The sequence below is a fragment of the Neovison vison genome, chromosome 14, assembly GCF_020171115.1.
Source record: "Neovison vison isolate M4711 chromosome 14, ASM_NN_V1, whole genome shotgun sequence".
NCBI lineage: Eukaryota > Metazoa > Chordata > Mammalia > Carnivora > Mustelidae > Neogale > Neogale vison.
Genome location: NC_058104.1, coordinates 24,549,315 through 24,573,945, shown reverse-complemented (window position 1 = coordinate 24,573,945; position 24,631 = coordinate 24,549,315). Strand labels below are relative to the sequence as shown.

Below are 24,631 nucleotides of genomic sequence, written 5' to 3'. Positions count from 1 at the left end.
AATCCTGCCCCAGCCCTGGGCGCCCACAGGCTGGCCTCAGACACTCTCCTTGTCTCCTTCCAGGAAGGAGCTGCAGCTGTCCGGCCAGCATAGCCTCCCCGCCCTCCTGGGCTGCTGCCCCCGCAGAGCCTCAGTCTCGGCCAAGGTATCTGTGCCCAGCCGCCCCGAGCCCTAACTGGTTCCAGAGGCCCTGCCCGTGGTGGGCGGGGGCCGTGCCGGCCGGGCCCCGGCGGGGAGGGCTTACGCATCCACATCTGTGTGCACAGGCCTGCTGCAGGCCCCAGGGGGCTGCCCCCTGAAACCCCTGGCTCCAGCTTTCTCAAACATCCCCAGGCTTACATTCCTGGGCCAGGCCCGGAGCCCCCAGCTGGGCCCACAAGGCCCTGGGGAGTAGGGGAGGCCTGGCGCTGCCTCACCCGACCTGGCGTGCTGACTTTGAGCCGAGCCCCACCGTCTCCTGGGTGCCCCAGCTTCTTCTGATGGCCCAGGCTTCCCGCATATCTTCCCACCCTTGTCTGCAAATCCTTTCCCCACCTGGAACCCCCAGGACAGCCCGCGGCCATGCATCTGGCTTGCATGTAGCATTTGGGGGCCCTGGGGTGGAGGTAGAGGGGTTGACAAGAGGCCCAGGCTGGCGGCACCCCCCCGCACTCTGTTGCCATGACCTGTTTGCCTGTCTGCCCCTCTTCCCCAAATCAGGAGTGCCCAGCATCCGGCCCAGGGCCCAGCACATAGTAGGTGCTCATGAAAAGATGTTGGCTAACGAGTGAGTGACTGGTTGTTACATTCGCCCAGCTCCTTGCTTGGTTAGCCCCCCAGCCACCCGATTTTGTTAACTGCCCACCCTGCCCAGGCCGGCTGCCTTTGTTCCCAGAGCACCTACTGTGCGCCTGGCCCTGCCCTAGCACGTTCCCACACGGTTTTAGCATTTCCCAAGCATCCTTGCCAACTGCACGTTCCGGGGCCTCTTTGTTTCCCCCTGGTCTTTATTTTGAAGAGTTTTCAACATATAGAAAAGTTATTTTAGGACCGAGAACATTCCCTAGTTGTTAATAACCTGCCACAACTTTGTTTGTACTTACGTGTCACATATCTTCTTTCTGTAGTCATACACATGCCCACGTACATTTTCCCATTAAGGGACGATATGGACATGTTTGTGGGCACATACCTCTTTAGTCCTACATGCTTGGCTGAGTGGTTCCAATGACAAGGCAATTTTCTTACATAACACAGCATAATTAGAAAATTCAGAAAGTTGAACATGATGTAGTCACGCTGTTATTTATTTATTTATTTATTATTTTTTTTAAAGATTTATTTATTTATTTATTTGACAGAGACAGATCACAAGTAGGCAGAGATGCAGGCAGAGAGAGAGGAGGGAGCAGGCTCCCTGCTGAGCAGAGAGCCCGACGCGGGACTCGATCCCAGGACCCTGAGATCATGACCTGAGCCGAAGGCAGCGGCTTAACCCACTGAGTCACCCAGGCGCCCCTCACGCTGTTATTTAATATACGGTCCCTAATAACCTTTCCCAGTTGCCCCAATAATGTTCTTTCATGCTGAATTTTTTATTTGTGTGTTTTCAGTTTGTTTTAAACCCAAGAGACATTTCAGGGTCACCCAAATAATTTAGTTGCCGTATCTCTTGAGGGAGTTAATCTAGAACAGAGGTCTGCAAACTTGGAGTATAAGTAAATGTTTTATCCTTTAAACCCAGTACGATCTCTGTTGTAACTGCTCAGTGCTGCCACCATCACAGAAAAGCAGCCATAGACAGGATGTAACTAAACGGCCATGGCTGTGTTATAATAAAACTTTATTTACAAAACCATGTGGTGAGCCGAATGTGGCCTAAAGCAGACCCCTGAACCAAAAATTCTTCTCCCACCCCGTACCTCGTTTTCCCCCATTGTTCCATTATTAAATGTTTTAGACCCTGGAAAATTAAAGCACTTTTATAGTGAATGTCCACATACCCACTGCCTTCATTTACTTACCCCTGTTCCACTCCACTTGCTTTGTCAGCACTTTATTCTGAATTTTTGACACATTTCAAAGTAAGTTGCGGGTATCGATAGACTTTGCCCCTAAGCATTTCATTGTCTTTAACCACCTTTTTTAAAAAAAAAAAAAAAAAAAAGATTTTATTTATTTATTTGACAGTAGGCAGAGAGAGAGAAGGGAAGAAGCAGGCTCCCCACTGAGCAGAGAGCCTGATGTGGGGCTCGATCCCAGGACCCTGAGATCATGACCTGAGCTGAAGGCAGAGGCTTTAACCCACTGAGTCACTGAGGCGCCCTTTAACCACCTTTTATAAAAAGATTTGAGAGAGAGAGAGAGAGAGAGAGACTCTATGTATGTATGTGTGTGCGCGCGTGCCCACACAGGGAGGAGGGGCAGAGGAAGAGGGAGGATCTCAAGCGGGGTTCACGCTGAGCACAGAGCCTGGTAAGGGTCTCAATCTTAGAACCCCGAGATCATGACCGGAGCCAAAATCAAGAGTGGGATGCTTCACGGACACGCCACCCAGTGCCCCAGCCCTTAACCACCTTTAAGAAGTCACACGTTGACAATTTTGAAATGTCCAGGCACTTGTTTTGCAGAAAATCCTCCGTGTGGATTTGTCAGACTCTTTGTTCAAGATTCAGGGTGACCGAATTAGCCTTGACTGAGGTCGGACCTATCTGCAGAGCTGTTTAAGAACGTCTCCCCTGCCCGTTCACGGAGGTTCTGTCTCTCCCAGCTGTCGGTAGAGGACAGAGTCTCTGTGTGTAGCTGGTGCCCTACCTGATTCTGTCACGTAGCCAGTCTGGAAGAGAGCACACTGTCTGGTACAATTTTCACATCGACACATTAACGAAGTGTCATCATTCCAGTGTATCAGGTTAGAAAGCAGAGACTGCGGTGGTGAAGGACCTAGGCAGCAGGTGACCTACCCCCTGTGACGGAGCGAAGGAGCCTGCATCTGTTGGATAGGCCAGCCGGTGCCTTGTTCCTTGCGCTAGACTGCCCCCTGCCGCCCACTATGGTAGTGCAACTGGAATTCTTGCCTGATGGCCCGTAGCTGTCTTCCAGCCGGTGGGACAGCAGCAGGAAGGACGGGGAGGTGGCTGTCATTGGCCTAAACCGAGGCTCAGGACCTTTCACCAGATTTCAAACAGTCCAGGAAGCCGCGGGTGCCTGGGGCCACAGCTTCCAGCCTGGAGCCAGGATCTTTAGGAATATGCCATCAGAGACCAAGGAGAAAATATCTCACCTGCTTTTCTTCTGGCCCAGCTACAGTACTTGGAGCGTGAGGCCGAGAGCACGATTTTCTTCGAGGGGGAGGACCATCATTTCCATGTGGGCACCAGGCTGGTGACGACAAAGGCCAGTGTTACCAACATCATCAGGCTGGAGCAGACCTTCTCCCAGGTGCATGGAGGGTGGCCAGGGTGGGCTGGTGGCGGGGGGGAGGGGGCTCCGGGGGCAGCTCCGGGAGAAGAGAGGGATTTGTGAGGGGCTCTGGAGTGGGGGAAACGTGCTGGAATGGGTTCTCAGCTGCTCTCATTGTGCATTCCTTCCTCCCTCCCATGTTATTTGTTGAACCCCTAGTAGGGCCCAGGGCAGGAACGGCTCAAGAAGCTGAGAGTATTGCCAGGGACAGGACTGGTGGGTCCTTCCTCTCACCAACTGCACAGTCTGCTGGGGAGGAAATCACACAAATAAATAAGAAAACATTCCAGATGGATACATTCTAGAGAGAAAAGAAAATGAGGTGATTAAGAGTGGGTGTATGGCCAGGCAGCTCTTCAGGTGGCCAGGAAGGCCTCACAAAGATAGTGACATCTGAGCTAGTCCCAGATGACAAGCAAGTGGCAGCCATTTGAAGATCTGGTGGAGGGGCATTCGAGGCTGAGGGAACAACACATACAAAGGGCCTGGGGCAGGAACGAGTAGGCTTGTTTGAGGCATGGCCGCTGGCCTGGAGCAGGGTGGGGCAGTAGGAGATCGTGGGGTCCGATCGTAGGGCATGACAAGCCACAGGGAGGAGTTTGGATTTAGTTTTCTGGAATTGGAAGCTTTTGGGGGGACACAGTCCAAATGAAGATTTCAGATCCCTCCAGCGGCTGTATGGGGAGCAACCTACAGGGGGCAGCAGAGATAGCAGTGAGGAAGCCACTGTGCTTAGTGGGGCAAGAAATAATGGTGTCTTGAGTCAAGGTAGGGCAGTAAGACCTCAAGAGTAAACTCCCTCCTCCTCCTGGCCCCTGACCCCCCCCAAAGGGGGCACCCACCTAACGGGGAGAGTCCCCTTCTCTGAGCCTTTGCACAGACCCATCTTCCTGCCTAGAATGCCCTTCCCTGCATTGTCCTCCAACTTCTTTCTCTGTGTTCCTTTGCCTGTTGAGTATCTTTCATGCCACCCTTGTCACCTGGGCCCGTCATTTTCTGTCTCTGTGATGTCTCCCCATTTGTCAGGAGCCCCTGAAGGGCCAGGGCCCGTCTTGGTTATTTGTACCCCCATTGCTCAGCCCTGAGTCCGGATCCTAATACATGCTCAGTACCTGTCTGAGAAACCCTAGTCCCAGCCACAGCAGCTCCCACGCGGCACTGCCCACGGGTTGGCCCTGGGCGGACACACCCTCGCATCTTCTCAGAGGTTAGCGCTGTCCTTCTCATCCGCTCTTACAGACGGGGAAACTGAGCTCAGAGAAGTTAGGAAACCGGCCCAAGGCCACACAGCTTGGAAATGGAGCTGAGAGGTGGTGATGTGTTCAGAGGGCCACACAGTCTCCCTGTGACCGGCTCCCCGTGCCCCACACCCCTCCCTCCCATTGTCTGCCCATCCCTGGGGAGCCTTTGGCTTTATGACGTCCTAGTAAACCGTTCCTGCCCCACAGACGTTCCCTGTCTTTCCTCCTCTAAAAGTACCTCTTCTTTCCTACCCGAAGCAGGAGCATGGGCCGGGATCCCCGGTGACCCAGAGCTGTCTTTCTCTTCTAGCTCAGAGCCCTTCCCAGGCAGCTGGTCCTGCAGACCTTGTACAAGACAGCCCGTGGGACCCACATCCTGCACCAGACAGTTCTGTGGGATGACCAGGAGGCGGAGCTCAACGGGAGCCTCTTGGGGCCCTTCCCCAGGCCCGCTGGGAACTTCAGTGTCCAGGGTGAGTGTCTGAGAGGTCACCAGCAGGGGGCGCTGTTCGCTCAGCGACCCCTGTTTGAACAACTGTTTATCCCAGGTGCCGTCCCAGGCCCTGGGGATCCATCCGGAAGTAAGACAGCCCCAGGTCCCTGCCGACAGGGGCAGAGGTGGTAAGCAGGGGTGTGAACATGAAGGAAATCGCATTAGAGTATTCTCAGAGTGAGTGTTTCAGCCAGTGAATTGAGGGGTGCAGGGCTTCTTTGGGTGGGGTAGGTGGGAAAGGCGTGTTTGAGGAGGTAACATCTGTGCAGAGCCCTGAATGAGGAGGAAGAACTGGCCGTGGCAGGGATCTGAGGAGGGGCTTCGCAGGCAAAAGGGAAAGCAGGTGCAAAGGCCCTGAGGTGGGAACAAAGTGGGTGCTGGAGCCACAGCAGCAAGGCCGGTGTGGCCGGAGTGCACTGAAGTGGGGGGAGGAGAGGAGACCAGCGGGAGGGCTGAGGGACCCAGGTCACACAGGGTCCCGGCCCCCCAGCCCAGAGATAGGGCTACCCTGAGTGTAAGAAGACAGGAAGTGTGTTAGATGGGGCCCTGAGCAGCCCCAGGGGGTTTCAGAGCGGAGGCCGACGGTCAGCAGGGGAGGTGAGTGCTGTCCCCCCAGCAGCCCTGCGGGTGCCAGCTTGGAAGGGGCCATGCTGTCACACAGACTGTCAGTTTCTGTGAGACGAGCCCCCACCACACAGCAAAGCCTGCCCTGCCGTCTGCCAAGTGGGAAACACAGTGCAGACCCCGCTCCCGGGGGCACGGCTTGCTGGGTGGTCAGACGGCATCCCCCCAGGGTCACGGCTGCTGCCACCCGTGTACCCCACAAGGCAGAGGAAAGGTGTAACTCCTCCACCCACCAGGACAGCATGTGTGTGTGCAGGTGTGCATGCACGGGGTTTGTGGGAGTGCCGAGCAGCCCGAGGACCCTGCTCTCTGGTTCCAGAGCATGGGAGCTGGGGGCGGGGTGGTCAGGGAGTAGAAGGACTGAGGGTTATGGCGGTGACTGTGGGGCCCACAAATGTGGTCACTGTTCCCTGGACCAGTGATGGCTCCTCAAGATGCAGCTGTGTTGGCATCTCTGGGCACAGAGACGTGTGGCACCCCTTCCAGAGAGTTGAGGTCCCCGAGGTGGTCTCTGTCTACTGCGGCATCTCTGCTTACCTCCTGCCCACGAGTCTGGGAAGGCAGGACCCACTGGTGGCCTCACAAGCTGCGGTCACCTGAGGCAGGAGGTCAAGGCAGCCGGGCTCTGCTGAGGGGACAAGGGAGGGAAACCTAGAGGCACGGACACTGGCCGCTGGGAGGCCTCAGCTGTGGGGGCACCACCTGTGTCACACTCTGGGACAGAAGGAGAGCGGAGGACAGCTGAGTGTGGCCCCAGTGGGACACTGGGGACCCACAAGCGTGAGGGAGGTTAGAGTGGTGCAGGACATGGGCTGGGAGCTGGACCAGGTTTTGCTGGGTGACAAAGATTTGGAGCTCTCCTGGGGACAGCTCGGGGAGTGCATGGAATGGTATGGTGGCCGAGTGAGGGCTGACCCCCTGGATTTTGAGCAGATGACCTGAGCACGGGGGGGGGGGGCTCCCACGGCTACCTGCCCTAGTTGGTGGCTGTGTCCGCTGAGATCCCCCTGAGCCCACGTGCTCCCCTCACGTGCCTGCCTCTCCCTGTGTCCCCCTCCCAGCAGAGCTCACCCACCCGCTGCCTCTGTCCCTGTCCCCACCACGGCGTGGCAGCCTCCGTCTGTCCTGCGAGCACTCACGACACAGACACCGGGACGACCTGGTCGTGGGCTGGGGTGGCAAGGACCAGGTAGGTGCCAGAAGGAAACCCCAGGAACTCCACCGAGCCTGGAGCCTGAGCGGGACATTCGGGTCTCGGGCCTGCCTGGCGGGACCAAGTCCCCGGGAGACAGCAGGAAAGGCCCTGGGTAGGGGGCGGAATCGGGTTCCAGCAATGCGTGAACCACAGTAAGAATGCCACTGGCTGACACCTGCTGGGGGCTCTTCAGTCCCCCTTTTACGTGATGGAATCAGAGCCCAGAGAGGTATAGCCACTTGCCGGGAGTCACAGAGCTAGTGGAAAGCAGGGCTGGCATTCTTAGAAAGGCCTCCAGTCCCCTCAGTCACACACTGTCCCTGTCCGCTCTGCGCCAAGCCTCGACTTTCTCCTCTGCAGAACGGGCTGCCTCTCCCAAGGGCCCCCTCAGTGCTGGGCTGTGCGCTCGGAGCCCGCTGGCCCCATGCCCTGGCCCGGGGAGGCTGTCTGTGCAGGGTCGTGGGGTGGGGAGGGAGTGGCCCCTCTGGGCAAGGCCTCCAGCTCTGCCTGTCCCCCCCACTCCAGGTGCTGGCCTCGTCCTCTCTGCAGCTGGGGAAGGGCAAGCTGGCCGGCCGCCTGGCCCTGGCTCACCCCTTCAGCCTCTCCTTGTGGCGCATTGAGGCCAGTGGCCTCGCTGAGGGCAGGGGTGGCCGGCGGAGCGCAGAGGTGAGTGGGGAGCATCCAACGGGCCCCTGATGGGGGACTCTGGGGGGTGGGCAGCTGCATGGCTGAGCCCCCAGCCCACCCCCTGGGTACTGCGTGCAGGGGCAGAAGGTTGTCCCTGTCTCCCGTTGGGAAGGACTCTTCCAGAGTTAGACTCCTGAAACTTGCAGCCCAAAGCGTCCTTCATTTGTTCATTCCTTCACCCATACTTTATTAAGCACCTACTGCATGCCAGGCAGGGCTGGGAGCACACAGTCCTGCATTTAAAGAGCCCACACGTCAGCGGGGCAAGAGCTTACACGCATGACCTCACTGGACACACATATGTACATACATACAATGACTCCTCATTTATATCCTTGTCAGTTGAGTCAGGAGCCACAGGGGGTCCGTGCAGGGTGGCTGGGCTCCTTGACCAGCCAGGTGGCCTTGGGCTGCTCATGGACCCTCATGAGCCTTGGTGTTCTCAGCTGTGAAATGGAAGACAGTTGGTCAGGGTGGGTCAAAAGTAGATCCTCTGTGCCAGGCCAGAGACCCTGTCTAAAATTCAAGCCAGCGAATGAAGAAAAAATGAAGAGTTGTGATAAACCCCGTGAAGAAAGTGGTGAGGAGGCAGAGACAGACACCCATCAGATGGGGTGGTCAGGGAGGGCCTACTGGGGGAGGCGGCTTGTCAGTTGAGGGCCTCCAGATGCGAGGGATCCACCTTCTGGCAAGCAAGGGGAATAGCATTCCAAGGGGCAATGGAACAGCGAGTGCAAAGGCCCTGAGGTAGGAATAGGCTGGCGAGCTTCAGGAAGAGCCAGGGGCAGTTAGGCTGGGACAGAGTTAAGTGGCAGGGCAGGCGCCGGGAACAAGGGGGTCAGCTGAGGGCCCCTGCCTTAGTCGGCCTGGGCTGCCATCACAAACCACTCTGGGGGTGTGGCTGGGTAGTTTTGGTTGCTTTAAACAGGAGCAGGAATTTCTCCCACTTCTAGACGCCCGAGATGAGGTTGGCAGCCTGGTCAGGTTCTGGTGAGCGCTCTCTGGCTGGCTCACGTCTTCTCCTGCGTCCTCACGCACCAGGGGGAGAGCTCTCTGGGGTCTCTGCTCGGAGGGGCACTAATCCCATCTGGAGGCCCACCCCATGACCTCATCGACACCGGCTCCCCTCCTATCCGCCAGGCATCCCAATACCGCCCCTCTGGGGGTGAGGGCGTCAACAGAAGGACAGGGGGGCAGGGCCCACTGTTCAGTCCAGAGCAGCCCAGGGGCCGCGAGTGAGGGGCACGGAGCTCCTTCTGGCTTTGAGACAGCCAGGCTGGGTACTGGCAACGAGGCATCTTCGGTCTCCCAGGCTGGGCTGGGCTCTGACGCCTGCAGACCAGGGCAGGAGGGAGGCCAGTGTCTCTAGGTCCCCACCGTCGTCCCCTACGGTGGTGGGCTCCACCCTCCCCACTCTACCCACAGGCACCAGCCGTTCCCACCCCCCTACTCCCGTCTCCTCCATCCCTAGCGCACACGCAGATGGAGAGCATCAGCCTCCCCTCTGCCCCTCCCCTCCACCACCCTCCGTCTCCGTGCAGGTCCAGCTGGCCTGGGACAGAGGACAGCCCGTGACCTTGCACCTCGCTTGGACCAACGGGTCCTCAGAGTTCAGTACCATCTGGGATGGCTGCCTGGCCGCCTCCCCGGGGCAGGTATGCACTGGCTGGACTGCCAAGCCACGCACGGGGCTCTCCCTAACGCGGGGTCTCTGTGCGGACTCCCCCAAGTCCCACACTCCATCCTCTTGTCAGCTCCAGGAAGTTTGGGGTCTGAGTGCCCTCAGGGCCTGTGGGGCCTTAACACAGACCCCAGCCGTGTTCAGCGAGCAGCTTGATCTGGCCTGGGACCGACGCCGGGTGCAGCAGAACCTGACGTACGAGGTGAGGCCTAGAAAGCCGGGTCCCAGGCAGGTCACCCTTGGAGGTGGGCGGGCGGGGGACCTGCTGTAGAAAGTGCCTGGCTCTGAGGCCATGGGGTCCTGTGCCAGTGCTAGCCGGGCTGCAGGATCGTGAGCATTTCATTTCTCCACTGTGAGCCCTGGTGCACGCATCTGTAAAATGGGTACAAAAATCCCTCCCTGCCTGGCACGTAGGGACAGCTCTGGGAGATGAGGGAAGCAAGGCATCCTGCCTGAGGTGAGCACTCCGAGCAGAAAAGGGAAGGGGCTGGTGACACCAGGGGTCTTTTGGGGGCATGAGTTCAGGTTCCTGGAGGTGTTAGGGTCAGGGTCTCCCCAGTATCACTGCCTACGGGGACTGCTGCTGGGGCCGAGCACTGTTCTGTAGAGCCTGGGACAGGGACCGGGCCGAGGAGAAATGGGGGCAGCTGGTCCTGAAAGCCAGCCTGGCTCCTGCTGGGGTCTTGCACCGTGGGTTCTGGGACCCCTTAGGCTCAGGCCCCCGGTGCTCCCAGCAAACAGCTGTCCAGAGTACAAAGCGTGCTGTGGCCTCACGGTGCCCTCGCATTGCAGAGGCACTGGCCGTCCCAGCCAGGCCGGCTCCACGCACAGGCCGTGCTCGACCACGTCTTCACCTTCGCCGGCTCCTGCGCCACACACAGCCTCCGGGGACAGGTGGAGACCGACTACGCCCACTGGTTGCGACACTCCCTGCACCTGGGGCTCTGCGACCTGCCCAGGGTGAGTCTGGCCCAGCGAAGCCGACTGGGGACCCGTGCAGGGAGGAGGAGGAGACAGGACAACATCCGCAGAGCGCAGGGGTGTGAGCGAGGGAGCTGGGTGCCCACGTGCCTGCTCTGCCGTCTGCTGGTGGGGCGATCCCGGGCAGGGCAGGCCGGCCCTCTGTGTCCCATCTGAGCAGCAGAAGACGCAGTGGGCTTCGGCAAGGAGCGGGGGGTGGTGAGATACCAGAGATGGGGCACAGGACGAGAGCTTTACCCGTAAATGAAAGGCACTCAGCTTCATCCTGGTTGGAGGTGAGGGGTTGGGACTCCTTCCCCCAACAGTCTTCCTGGCTTCCTGGGTTCGTTAGCTGGGTCTTTGGCCCCTCCTCCTACCCACCCACCCTTCCATCTGTCCATCCATCTCTCCCCATCCCCCTGTCTGTCCGTGTATCCATCCACCTGTCTACTCACCCACCCTCTCATCCATCCATCTGTCCATCCACCTACTTCCCACTCTCCTGTCCATCCTTCTGTCCATCTACCCACCCATCCATCCATCCTTTCATCTTCCTACTTTCCAGTCCTGTGTCTGTCCTTCTGTCCATCCATCCACCCACCCACCCATCACCTACTCAGCCTCCTGCTCACTCCCCCAACCATCCATCCATCCATCCATCCATCCATCTCCCCATCTATCTATTCATCCCAGGGGCAGAGTTTTCCCTGTACAGGGTCAGATAGCAAATATTTTATCTTCTCAAGCCATATGATCTCTGTTACACTCACTGCACCTCACTGTCATGGGACTCGTGTAAATGAACGGGCGAGGCCATCTTCCGATGCATATTTATTTACAAGAACAAGCATTGAGCCAAACTTGGCTCTTGGGACAGTTTGCCAACTCCATCCATCCATCTGTTAAGAAAGCATTTGTGGGTTTTACTTAATGCGGGGCCCTATACTAGGTGCAGGGGCAAGGATGGCGAAAGGGACAGACCAAGGGCCCCACCCCCTGGAGCTCACGTTTCAGCAGGTGGAAAAAGTTAAACAAGACGCCTGATACATACTCAGGTGTAGTGAGTGCCGTGAAAGAATGACACAGGGAGAGGGGACGGGGGACTGTGGGGGCCTTGCTGACAAGTACAAGTTCTGCAGAGGCAACAGACAGTGCAAAGGCCCTGTGACAGGACATGCTTCGGGTATTGGAGGAACCTAGAGCAGCCTTTGTAGAGAGCAAGGACGTGAGGTTAAGAAGGTAATGCTGACTCGTGGACCATATCAAGGCAACCCCCTTTTTTTCTCGGTACAGCGGGAAGACAGGATAATGTCTGATTTGCATTTTCAAGGTTAGTCTGGCTACGGTGTGGAGCAGGGACCATGGGCTGAACTGGAAGGGAGACCCAATAGGCTATTGTGACAGCCCTGGAGGTCTGGAAGAGGCCAGGGCATGGTGGGGAGAGGAAGCTGCTGCCCCATGCCTCCCTGACCGCTGACACCCCCCCCCATCATTCCAGGCTCTCTCAGTCTCTGGGGAGCACACCCTGGGCCACAGTGGGCTCCTGCTGCGTTCCCACTGCCAACTGGGCCTCGCCCCGGACCCAGACCATGGTCTGTGCCTCAACCTGACCATTCGCGACCATAGCAAGCCTCGGGCACCAGACTTCTCTGGGGAGCTGCAGGTGAGTGGCCAGGTCAGGGCTGTCAGCGACCCCCCCCCACCAGGATGCCCTCCCTCCTGCTCTGGCCTGCAAGGCCACCACTGCCTGGATGGCCCTGCCACCTAGTGGCCACTTTTAGAACTGCAGGCTGGCAACCTGGTGGGGACCCTAGGGCCTGGCCCAGCCCCAGCCCTGAGACGAGGCAGCGGCTGGACTGTCTGGGTTGGAATCCCAGCCTCGTCATTGCACCTACCCTCCCTCCCGGGGATTCATGGTGTAAGGATTACACATGTTACTGCGTATAGATCACTGGGAGCAGGGCCTGATAGGGAGTCCCCGGCCCCAGTAACACACATTCTATGGGTCTTCCTACCTCCTGGAAGGTAAGAGGGAACAGAGCCGAGCTCCATGCCTGCTCTGTCCCCACTGGCCCAGTGATGTTGGGAAGGGCCCTCGCTGAGCCCTCCCTCCTCATCTGTAGGTGGGGAGCGGGCCTATCTCTCAGGGCAGCTGTAGGGTTCTGGGCACCCCCTTCCTCTGCCCCCTTTGGCGTAAGCACACAGTAGGTATCCCATCACTGTTCCCATCTGCCCACCTCTGTGTCTCCCTGGCCGAGTGCACCTGACGTTGGGGCTTTCCTTCTTCTGACCTCAGTTGTCTCCTCTGTCCAGTGGGCACAAATCCCACCTCCTCGGCAGAGCTGTCTGCACAGTGCCCGTGCATAGTAGGTGCTTCTGGGGTGGTTGTTTCCTTCCGGCCTCCAGAGCTGGATGGGGACGGATTTTTGCCTCTGTTTCCCTGCACTGGAGCCTGGTGATTTCAAAAGAGCGTGGCTTTCCAAGGTGGTCCGGGGCTGGCCGCTTCATTTCCCTGACTGCCAACCAGGCCCCTGGGTGCTCCAGCTTCTGGAATCACAGTGCCCCAAGCCCTGCCAGCCTGGGAGTGAGCCCCTGCCCCATGTGGGGGTCCACGCGGTGGAGAGAGGCCTTTCCCATCCTTGTTTGGTCCTCACGACACTGTAAAATTTCATAAGGTTCTCTGGGCTGTATCCCACCCACCTGGAAACCTTGCGGACGGATTTTCTGAAACATTGTAGGGAGCCCCCTGAATCAGAGCCCTAGGGCTGCCGAACAGAGGACTGCTTTCGGCAGTTGGCAGGGGTAGCGAACCTTGTAGGGAAGTACGTAGGTGTCCCTGTGCTTTGGGAGATGTGGGGCAGGGGGTGGGTGCTGCCTTTCCTCTCCCTGGACCTGGGGCCAGCACGAGCGGGGGGCCAGGCCTCACTTTGCCCTCTGTCCTCCTGCTCACAGATCCTCAGCCCCAAGGCTCAGCAGCTCAGCCTGCGGGGCCGGCTGTCCACCTCGGCCTCTCAGGCCAGCATCCAGCTGGAGGGAATCCTGGACAACGGGGACAAGAAAGTGAGGCTGTCGGTGTCCCGAGCCCAGAGCTGCCTCCAGGCCACTGGGGCCCATGAGGAAGGTGGGTAGAGACAGTGGGGATCGCTCAGATGGCTGGGGCACGGCCCCGCTGGACCTCAGAGAGGACAGAGATTGGGGTGTTGAGAGTTGAGTGAGGGAGCCCCGTTAGGACTTCATGGCACCCCCAGCTTGGAGGAGATGGTGAGCTCCCTACAGCCACCCGCATGGGCTTGTGATGCCTGGAGAGGCTGGCAGAGGCTCTAGATGGGCAGAGCGGAGGGGGGTGTGGGTGCAAGGAGGACCCGAGGCCTCATCGGGGCTGGGAAGCTGCTTTGGACGGTGCGCTGCCAGGCCCACAAACATTAGGGCCCAGGAAGCTGCTTTGGGTGGTGCGCTGCCAGGCCTGCAAACATTAGGGCCTGGGGGTGATGGGAAGCTCTTCGTGGGGAGGAGGTGGTGTGCACAGCTGGGCGGCAGCCAGCCGAGCCCTGGGGGCAACAGCAGGACCCTTCCCGGCCCCAGGGCGCCGAGAGGAGAGCGTGCTGCTGCGGGCATGTGCCCACGGGCGGACGGCTGAGGCGGAGGCCCTGCTCCTGGACGGTGAGCGGCCCGTGCAGCCCCTGGGACGCCTGAGCCTGCAGGCTGCCCCCCAGGTCCTCCGCCTGGCAGCGCACGGCTGCCCTGGAGCCCTGCTGGACCGCGTGGAGGTGAGACAGCCTGGGCTGGGGGTGCTGTTCTCCCTGGGACAGAGGCCCCGGCACCAGGGGTTGCCAGCCCTTGGGGTCCAACAGGGCCCAGAGAACCAGAGGCAGCTCTGTGGCCTGCAAACACATCCTGGGGCTCTAGGGCTGGCACCAAGAACCTGTCGGCTCCTCCAATTCTGTGAAGCAACCCCCCAACCCTGGTGCCCCCAACCTGTCCCTCTCTGTCCACAGTCCAGGATCGCAGCCATTGGGGCCCAGGTGGGAGCCCGGCTGGAGAGGGAGATCCGAGGCCTGGATGCCTACGTGGAGAGGTTCTGGCACCTGGTGGGTGGACCGCACTGGGGGGGCCGGGGACACACTTGGAGAAGGGGAGGTGCTGTGGGGAGACGCCCTCCACTCACCAGGTGGGGGGCCCCAGATCCTCCCACTGATCCTGCCTTGATTTCCCTGCCCAGGTGGGGCCGGCGGGGCCCCCGGACAGCGCGGTGGGCCCCCTCCTGCGATTGTCCCACGCGGGCCTGGGGACCGTGGCGGCGAGTGGCCGGGCAGTGGCCGCGGCGTGGGGCCAGAGCCAGGCCCGGTGGGCGCTGACACACCACGTGCCCCTCTACCTGGACAGGCTGCAGACGGGGCTGGAGCAGCTGCGGAAGGAGCTGGAACGTAAGTGCGCAAGCGAGGTGCCCCCCCACCCCCCGGAGCCCGCCCTGCCTGCGAGTCCTCCAGGGCCTGCTGCCTCCGCTCCTGGAGGTCCCCAAGCTCCTCTTCCTCATGCCCGCTGCCTTAGTTTTTGGGGGACTGGGATTTTTTTTTTGCCCAGTTCCTGCCTGATTTCTTTTGGGTTTCAGCTTGCTTGCTGTTGGGCCCAGTGCTGGGAGACTCCACAGCCCGTTTCTGGTTCTGGGATTAGCACCCACGTGGCTGTGTGGCTCGGGCTCCTGTTGTGGTTACTAAGTAGCCGCTGCCCCGAGCGTCCTCTGAGTGATGCTGGGAACCTCCGGCCTCCCCCCGGGAGCACCAGGGCTGCCCGCAGGTCCTCCTCTCCCACCTGCTTCTGTTTCTGGGTCGGAATCCCCCCAGCCTCCCCCCAGCTCCCGTGGCTCGCTAGGGCTCAGTTCTCAGAATATCTACACGCTTGCGGCTAGGATTAGTTACAGCGAAAGCCCGCAGAGCAAGATCAGCAAAGGGAAGGGGTACAGGGGCCAAGGCCTGAGCAAGGGAGAAAAAGCAGGCCCAAGCTTCCAGAATCTTCTCTAGGGGAGGACACCCTCAATCTCCCCAGCGCCCCATGGTGACGACAGGTGTTCACCACTGGTCTGCCGGGGAAGACCCTGCACTGAGGCTTTTCTTGGGGGCTGGGCACGTAGGAAGCCTCCCCTGGGTGAACCCCACCATTCCGGACTCGCGGGGAAAGGGGGGGTCGGGCACAAGCCACTTGTCCCTGTGAACGGGTGGTCCGGGGGTTGGGGTCTGGGATCGGGGCATCGTGCCTGCCGCCTGGACCCTGGAGGTGGGGGTGTGGGGAGGGGGCTCACAGTGGGTGTTGGCTCCCTGTTGCAGGGCCCCTGGCCACGCTGAAAGACGCCTACCTGGAGGTGACGCCGCGGCCCCTGGATGAGGTGTGGCGGGAGCGGCTGGAGGGGGCCGTGCGGCTGTGGCAGGCCCTGGCACCCCGGCCCATCGGGGCGGCCGTGGAGCTGGTGAGGCGGGGTGAGGGGGTGGGATGTGGGCTGGCCCGCCGGGGCCAACCCTGATGGCTCCCCCTGCCCCCGCAGGCCGCCGGCCAGATGCTGTCTTGGGCCGAAGCCAGTCTGTCACAGGCCCTGAGGAGGCTCTGGCGGCCCGTGCTGGCCCTGTACCACTTCTCAGCCAGGTATCGTGGGGATTGTCCTGCCTGCCTCCCGGGGAGGTGAAAGCCCTCCCCGCCGGCCCCCTGCACCCGCCTCCACCCACGGTTGAGGGCGGCCACCATTCCCCATCCCCCTCCAGCCCGAACATGTGCTGAGACCTCTTGGCTCCCTCACACCCCACGAGGTTGACCTAAGCCCCCGTTTTCCACCGAGTTTGAGGGTCCTCCCTCGATGGAGGAACTCCCAAGGTCCCCTTTGGCTCTGACCTCCCCTTTCTCCCATGCTTTTGCTGCCCTCACCCACCCAGCTGGGTGTCTGCCCACCTCAGGGTTCCCCCAGACATAGCCCCGCAGCCCTGGGGGGCAGCACGCACGTTCCCACGCCCAGTAGGAGCTCAGGCACCTGTGTCCGAGCCCGGACCCTCCAGTGCGTCTTGCTCGTTCCTGAAGCACCGACGGCTCGGGCCGGGGTCTCCAGCTCCTCCATGCTCCCCCCAGGGACAATTCGGTGCTGGTGACTCTGCCACTGCTGCCCGCGGGGGACGAGCCCCTGGCCATGGCCCGGGTGACCAGCTACGTGGTGGAGAAGCTGCTGTGGCCGCTCCGAGAGCTGTCCAGGACTAACCTGCTGGCCGAGTACTATGGGCTCCGGCGACGCTGGCTGGAGAGCCCCCACGAATGTGAGTCTCGGGCCCCCCTCCTCCCCGGGGAAGGCCTGGGCCCTGTGCGACGTGGCAGCGGGATGGGGCAAGGGCAGGCAGAGAGGGGGGGCTGGTCCTGGGTGGCCTCTGGAGCCTGAGCCCAGTACCACAGGGCCCAGAGCTCCCTGGACTGCCCAAGGTCATCCTGGATGAGGCCTGGACTGCAGCTCCGGGCTTCCGGCCAGAGTAGGAAAGCCTGAGCCGGAGGCCCAAGCCCAAAGTGGGCCAAGCAGCTTAAGGCTCAAGGCCAGGGCTTTGTCCCTCCCCCCGGACAAAGCTGGAGCCACAAAGGCAGACCTCCAATTGGAGCCGGAAGGTGGCTAATTGAGTCCAGACTCCGGGTCAGGCAGGGCCTGCTGCCACGGGCTGGGCCCGGACCAGATGCGGCTCCAGGGGCTTGGGGCCCCGAGGGAGTTTGCATCCAGCTCGTGTTCGAGCGGGGCCTGGGCGTGTCTTCCCCTCTCTCTGGGCCTTGGTTTCCCCTTTGTGCAGCGGAGGTGGCAACACTGCTCACCCCTCTGGGTCACAGACATGTGTGGTCTGTGAGCCGAGCTCCTTGATGCTGGGGTAGGTCTCAAGTCCATGGGCAGGGGTGGCCCTCAGGGCCCGGTAGGGCTGGGGGGTCAGCATCCATGTGGGAATGCTGAGGCTCGGGGCACGCAAACCCCGTCTTAGAGTCAGGGGCTACGTTCTCTGTTAGGCAGCATGGTGAGCTCAGACCAGCGGGTGTTGGGGTTCCTTACACATATCACCTTCAGCTCTGATGGCTGGTGAAGGGGTGTTCAGGACCCTCCTTGTGCGGCTGGGCGGGCCTGCAGCTCCCTGGCCTGGGACTGTGTCCACTAGTGCAGCCCCCAAGCCCCCAGCTCCGCCCATCCAGACGCCGTCCCACGTCACTGCTCAGCAGGGGAACCGGCCTGGGGGGTCACGCTGGCCCCTTGTCAGACCATCTTCTGCCCACCTTGAAGTGGGCAGAGCTGGGCCCCCTTACATTGGTACCTTCCTTACACTGGGTGGAGTCTTTAGCCATAGTTTTGTGCACTTTCTTTTTTGTGGTTGGTTTTCAATTGCTTCACTGACTCATAATTCACATACAACGCCATTTATTTCAAGCATGTAGTTCAGCGGCTTTGGGTATATTCACAAAGATACACACCCCCTCCTCCCCCCATAAATTGTAGAGCATTTTCATTACCTCATAAGCATCCTCGGTCCCGTAGCCGTCACCTTGGGCTCCGTGGATCTGCCTGTTCTGGATAAATGAAACCATGGATCAGCCCTTTCTTTTTATCATTGACTTGGCTGGAGCTGGCTCAGCTCGGGGTGCTGGGCTGCGGGGTGAGTGGGGAGAAGACCTGGGGATAGATGCCCCTTCGCCCCAGGGGGGTATCTAAGAGGACACTGGCCTGAGAGGCCCCGGACACCCTGGGGTTCCCCTGGGTGCAGGGCCCCCAGGCCAGCGGGCAGAGCTGACCCGTCTTACCTGTCCTGGGCTTGCTTCCTCCCAGACCACGCTGTGGTGGCCGGAGCCAGGCACGTGGTGACCTTCGATGGCCAGGTGTGGAGCCTGGGTGTGCGCTGTGGCCGTCTGCTGCTGGCCAAGGACTTTGCCCGCAACACGTTCTCGCTGACGCTGAACCGGGCCCCCTCGGGGCTCCTGTCCCTGTCCGTGGAGCTGAACCGCACCGCCCTGGTCATCTACCCGAGCCTGCAGGTGAGCACGCGACTGTGTGAGGGGCAGGTGGCCCAGGCCGACGACACGTTCCTGCCTCCTGTCCCATCCACACTCCTGTGTCCTGGGCCCCTGACCCATCCCCCCCACACCCCACATCGCCCACCACCTGTCCACTCTGCCCATCTGGCCCCCAGACCTACAGGCTCCACGACTCCTCCCGGCCGACACAGAGCTGTCCACACGTGGATCCGCCTCCCGCCAAGATGAGGACGGACGTCCCCCGGATTGAGCTGAGCAGTGAGGATGGTGTCTCTGTCGCCTGTGACATCCGGGCCGGCCTCTGCAGCCTGACTCTGGGCCTCTGGCTCCACGGTGGGTCTGGGCCCCAGGGGGCAGCCTCCGAGCCGGTGCTGCTGGCTGTGCTGAGGCCACAGTCAGCTTCCAGGGCTGAGGCCAGCAGAGCCCTGGTGAGGGGTGCTCTTGAGGGGCGGTGGGTAGGACACCCACGGACTCCCTCCCCCTGCCGCTGCTCCTTAGGGCTTACAACCTAAGCAGGCAGGAGAAGAACAGTCTGAAGGACTCAGATGGGAAGGGATCCCAGAGCATCTCCCCTGCTGGATCGTGCCAGTGCGGTCACCGTCCCCACTGCTCGGCTCTGTGCCCACTGGCCTTGACCCTGCCTCTCTAATCCCATGACTGCCTCCTTCTCTCCTCCCCACTGTGGGCTGTAGTAGGTGTGACCTGACTGAGGTCAATGTACTGGCCCCTGGTCCCACGGCCAGGAAAGGCGCCCAGTGCTCCCTGCCCCCATGTTCCGCCCCTTTTCAGGAAGGTTCCCCTCTGGGTTGAGGGCAGCTCCCGCATGCTCCCCTCGATCTGGTTAGACAGCTTTCCTGCTGGCCCAGGCTACTCAGGATGAGGATGGCGGGCAGGAGGAAGGTCCCGATGGGGCACAGACGCTTTCCTCCCTTCCTTGCCTTTCTCTCTTTTCTCCTCTCCCTCTGAGGGAGAGTCAGAGCCCCAGTGGTGGTGTGGGCATCAGGGGTGGAGAGCGGGGCAACCCTGGAACCTGGGACAGGACAGACTCCCCCATGGCCCCCTTGCAACAGGGGTGTCTGCTGGCCTTCTGGGCACCAATGACAATGAGGCGGCCAATGAGCGGACACTGCCGGACGGAACAGTGGCCCACAGCCTGGAGGAGCTCGCCCTGGCCTGGCAGGTGAGCTGGTGCACCAGCCCCTCCCCCCGTAGGCTCCTGCATCCCGGGGGCACTGAGGGTAGAGAGTGGCTGGGGGCAGGCATACTCTGGAGACAACGTCCCAGGCCGAGGGGGCTGGTCATTGCCTCTGAAGACTAATGCACCTGCTCTAGCTGCCCAAGAAGATGGAGGTCCAGGCAGGAGGACTGAGTCTGGGCTTTGCCTCTCCAGGTGGGTGGCGACTGCAAGGCCATGGAAAAAACTCAGGAGTGCCCCGGCCGGAGCCCCACCTGCTGGGCCTTCTTCCAGGACCCGCGTTCCTACCTGGGGAACTGCTTCAGGGTGGTGAGTGTCAGGCGGGGTCTGGCCCCCAGCAGATACCATGCAGCAGGTAGACCAGGAGACCAAAAGTGGCCCCGATCTCACCTCCGTCCCTCCCCTGAGCTACTCCCAAGGGTGCAGCAGGCAAGGACCGTGACTCTGGGTGCTGGCTTTCAGGTGGACCCCGTGCCGTTCCTGAGCCTGTGCGTCCAGGACGCCTGTGGCCCTCAGGAGCTCCACCTGGCCTGTAACCTGGCGGTTGCCTACGTCCACTTGTGTGCCCGGGCCTTCGTGCCCCTGGACCCTCCTCCACAGTGCGGTAAGCCGCCCCAGCCCTCCGTGCGGCCGACCCCCGCCTTCCCTCCTGGAGGGAAAACTAGTTACTGTCTCTTAGTTCACAGCATGACAACGGAGTCCCTGTCCGCCCGGCAGGAGCTGAGAGTTAAGACAAAGTGTTGTGCAAAGGAGCACTTACTGGGAAGGAGAGGCCCCAAGAATGCCCTGCCCAAGCCAAGTCCAGTGAGTCCCGGGAGCTGACAGAGGAGACAGTAGCATAGACGGCGATAACCTCACCTCCCTGAACCGCAAAGCCACAGACCTGCCACTCAGGGGTTTGAATGTTCTGTCTCTCCAAGGTCTGGAAAGCCCTGCGGCAGCCGCTGTTGGGCAAGATTCCGATTCCCACAGCTAAAGCCCCACAGCTCGGGGATGGAAGTCAGCACGTGTCCCGCAGAGCAGGAGCGGGGCCCCGGGTAAAGGAAACATTATTCATGACGCTCGGAAAAGAAGCGTCAGGCAGCTGCATTCAGGGGACGATCAGAGCGGGACAGGAACCCCTGCAAGGGCGTCTGACCATAGAGGGGAGAGAGATCAGGCTCTGGTTACAACAGGGAAAAGTGGGGACTGAGAGTCAAGGAGCATGGCCTGGGTGGGGGTGGGGGTGGCCTGTGGATGCAAAATTACCAAGAGGAACCATCAGGGATGGCGAAGTTCTGCGAAACCGACCTGCCAGGAACTTGCTAGGCAGATGGCGAGGGGACCCGTCATCCTGGCTTCACTGACCTAGCAGAATGCTTGCTAGACCTGGCCCAGGGTCTAGCAACCCCCAAAGAAGGCCTCACTGAGATTTCCGCAGAGCCCACGTAGAGTCTGCTCAGACGACGGCTCTTACCTGTGCCGTGAGACCTTCGGATGCTGGAATTTAAAACTATTAAATACATATATTAACTGAAATTTAAAACTTAACACCCTCTGAGCCACGCAGGCACCCCAGATCTGTTAAGTGTCTGACTCCTGATTTTAGCTCAGGTCATGATCTCAGGGTCATAGGGTCGGGTCCCATGTCTGGCTCTGCAGTAAGCGTGGAGCCTGCTTAACATTCTCTCTGTCCCTCCCGCCAGCTCACGTGCCCTCTCTCTAAAAATAAATATTAAAAGAAAAAAAAATCAAAGAACAAGAAAATATAAAACAGTCTCACAGAAAGTAAAGAGATTTGAGAGCTGGAACTCCCTGGATTCCAGAAGCACAAGGTATCCCCCCCCCTCCTTATTAAGGCACAGCAGCGTGGATCTTTGAAGGAACAAGTAGACGACCAGTGTCCCACCAGCAAGGACCAAACGTGGTAGAATATACACCTTTAAAGGACTAAGAGAACAACTACCTCATTGGATTTGAAACCCAGCTCAACTGTGACCCGAGTTATCTGCAGATGTCCTCCCCGCGGATGGACGCTCCCTCACCATCCGTGGCTGCCTCTGTGTTGCAGCAGCAGAGTGTTGGCAATGACTGTGAAGTCTGAAGTGTCTACTGTCCGTTAGGGAAAGTGTTGGCTGGTCCTCCGTGTGAACCAGGGGAAGCCGGAGGGAGAAATGGATGGAACGAACCAGAAGTCGAGACTACAGATCAGCGGCGATTTTGAAAAGCCACTCGCCAACTCCGCTGATCAATTTCCAGACGTAGGTTAAAATCCGGTGATTGGAGAAAGAATGTTAAACCTCCAGAGTCTCCGAGCCCTTCAGTCAGCTGAACCTAAAGGCTAAAATGTTCCTCTAAAAAACACCAGGGAAAGCTGAGGGAAGAGGACACCGAAAAATAGATTTCATCAAGGTTACAATTATTCTGTTCTGTGAAAGACCTTCTTTGAGACCGTGGAAAGACAATACAAGGCATATATCTGACACAAGACTCCTATCTTATATGTAAACTCAAATGTAACAGTTAAGAAACCAAAAAACAAAATGGAAAATGGGCAAAACCCCTGGAGACGTTTCACCTAAGAGAACACAGGAGTGGCACACACAAAAAGTGAGGAACCGTTCCAGCCCTCAGAGACACTAGACCACTACGTACTGACTAGGACAGTTAAGAAAAACACCAAATACTGGCAAAAACGTGGAGAAGCTGGTTCCTGTGTGTTTTGCTGCTGGGAGAATGGGAAACGGTACAGTCACTCTGGAAAAAGGCTAAGCACGCGCTGACTGGTTGTTCCAGCAACTGCATTCCGAGACTTTCACCCCAGAGAAATTAAGAAACGTGCTTCGGGCAAAAGTCTGTATGTGAGTATTTGAACACAGTATTTTAATAGCCCAGAACTTAAAACAACCAGAAGAGCCTACTTTTGGTATGACCCTCTTCCCTGGGATCCTGCTCAGCAATGAAAAGGAGCATCCTTTTTTAAAAAATTTGACAGAGAGCACGCACAAGCAGGCAGAGAGAGAGAGAGAGGAGGCGGCTCCTTGTGGAGCAGGGAGCCCGATGCGGGGCTCGATCCCAGGACCCGGAGATCGTGACCTGAGCCAAAGGCAGATGCCCAACGACTGAGCCACCCAGGCGCCCCAGAAAGGAACACACTCCTGACACAGGCAACAACTCAGATGAATCTTAAGAGCATTACGCTGAGTCAATAGAAAGCCAGACTCAGAAGGTCACATGTTATCAGATTTTGTTTTTATAACAATCTGAAAATGACCGGTTATAAAGATGGAGAGTAAGTTAGTGGCTGCCGGGGGTCAGGGGTGGTGGGGGAAGGAGCCGTCATGGCCACTGCCCTGCGGTGACTCAAGGGGGATGTGTGTGCTGGTAGAAACAGTTCCGGCTTCCGATGGTAGAAGACATATGACATATATGCATTTCTGCCAACGTCCGTTTCTGGGTTTTGATATGGTACTAATAATAACGGAAGAAGTGACCATGGGGAGGAACTGGGAGATACACAGGCTCTGTACTTCCTACCGTTGAACTTCCTGCAAATGTAGCATTATTTCAAAACAAGAAGTTGTAACTGTGACACACCAGGGCCAGATTGCAACAGGCAAGTCCTAACCATTGACCATCCCTGTTCCAGAAGAGAAAAAACCTTTCTCTTCGCATTTTGATGAAGCGGGATGATATGAACATCCCACAAGAATGTAGGAAGAAGCCCAACGGTGCCCTCGAGTATGGAGGTCACTGATACAGCAATAAGCCAAATTCAACAATCTGTGGGATCCAAGGGACATACTGACGAAGGGAGATCATGCAGAAGGCTTCCAGTGGGCTAGCTCATAATGCATTGGAAATATCTTGATCAAAATCCAGAGGAGGGCAAGTGACATTGGCAAGATGGCAGGCCCAGGAGCCCAGACCCTCGCTCCTTGGAAATACCAAATGTATAATAAAATGGACCACAGTATTCTGACAACTCGAAGAGCAGCAGCAGCAGCCTCCAGATGGGTACCCAGAAGGCTGAGCACAAGACGGTAGGGAGCCCTGGGGTGGTTTCTGCTTGCCTGTTCCAGTATGGTTTCAAGTAAGCCAGCCCATTCCTGACTCCGTCCTTGGGGTGGAAGGAAAAATGTAGAACTTGGCTTTCGATGTTCGGATGCACCTGGGGGCTGCCAGAGGGCTCGGGGGCTGGTGAGAATGGTGGCAGAGTCTGGATGTCGGGACGGAAGTTGCTGAGAGCAGTTACGGGTACCTGTCCGTGCCGGAGGGGGCTTCAAGGAGTCTGCAGAACCCCAGGGGGCTAGGGGCAAGATGACAATGCTGTATCCAAACCCATTAGAAGCAGGGGTGAGGCTCCGAGGGAAATTAAGGTATATAAAAGCAACTGGGCATTCTGGGGGTGTGGAATTAAAGCACACACACAGGCCCAGGGAAGACACAGCCCTTGCAAGAGCCCTGTGCCTTTCCCCTGGGCTGATCCATGAAAGTCTTCCCCTGGGAAGACTAGGAGAGGTGGCGGTCTTTTTAAACGCTCCGTTTTCAACCAAAGATGATCAAACATACAAAGCAACCAGGAAGGAGGGCCCATTCAAAGGAGTACAGAAACCAACATCCAGGGTCCAGAGGCCTCTCGGACTTTCATGGCAGACCCTTTAAAACCACCCTCCGAAATACCTCCATCACCTGAAGGAGAAGGCAGGCGGACAACTAAATGCTGCGAAGAAAACCACATCCGAGCTGGAGACTGTAATAACCAAAAATAACCAAAAACTGTAATAACCAAAATCTGGAGGTGAAAAGTCCAGTAACTGACTTCATGCCGACGGCGGACGACTGGCTTTTGATCCGAGGACACACACAGGTCGAAAACCAAAGGATGGAAAGAGATCTTCTCTACAAAGAGTAACCAGGAGAGAGCACGGGGAGCCGTGCCGATATCGGAAACATCAGATTTAAGAAAAAAAAATAAATAAACTGTTAAAAGGGACAGGAAAGGACATTATGTGACAATAAAGGGGTCAGTTCTCCAAGAACAACAATTTTAAGTATAAATGCATCAGGCATCCGAGCTTCTCAGTATCAGAAGCAAAGAGGGACAGAA

General features: G+C 58.7%; 1 protein-coding gene across 1 annotated transcript in view; it reads left to right on the top strand.

Annotated features, from left to right (window-relative positions):
- The window catches only part of LOC122896077, a 139,181-nt gene that overhangs the window by 107,986 nt on the left and 6,564 nt on the right, over positions 1-24,631 (top strand). Inside the window, exons 46-66 of the mRNA XM_044234017.1 lie at positions 64-145; positions 3,283-3,420; positions 4,993-5,155; positions 6,861-6,988; positions 7,520-7,660; positions 9,223-9,336; positions 9,436-9,564; positions 10,155-10,322; positions 11,821-11,985; positions 13,275-13,443; positions 13,905-14,089; positions 14,318-14,410; positions 14,542-14,746; positions 15,644-15,783; positions 15,859-15,956; positions 16,431-16,612; positions 18,142-18,347; positions 18,503-18,680; positions 19,418-19,527; positions 19,738-19,851; positions 20,005-20,146. Coding sequence (XP_044089952.1) covers positions 64-145; positions 3,283-3,420; positions 4,993-5,155; positions 6,861-6,988; positions 7,520-7,660; positions 9,223-9,336; positions 9,436-9,564; positions 10,155-10,322; positions 11,821-11,985; positions 13,275-13,443; positions 13,905-14,089; positions 14,318-14,410; positions 14,542-14,746; positions 15,644-15,783; positions 15,859-15,956; positions 16,431-16,612; positions 18,142-18,347; positions 18,503-18,680; positions 19,418-19,527; positions 19,738-19,851; positions 20,005-20,146 — 3,050 coding nt within the window. The remainder of the gene's footprint in view (positions 1-63; positions 146-3,282; positions 3,421-4,992; positions 5,156-6,860; positions 6,989-7,519; positions 7,661-9,222; positions 9,337-9,435; positions 9,565-10,154; positions 10,323-11,820; positions 11,986-13,274; positions 13,444-13,904; positions 14,090-14,317; positions 14,411-14,541; positions 14,747-15,643; positions 15,784-15,858; positions 15,957-16,430; positions 16,613-18,141; positions 18,348-18,502; positions 18,681-19,417; positions 19,528-19,737; positions 19,852-20,004; positions 20,147-24,631) is intronic.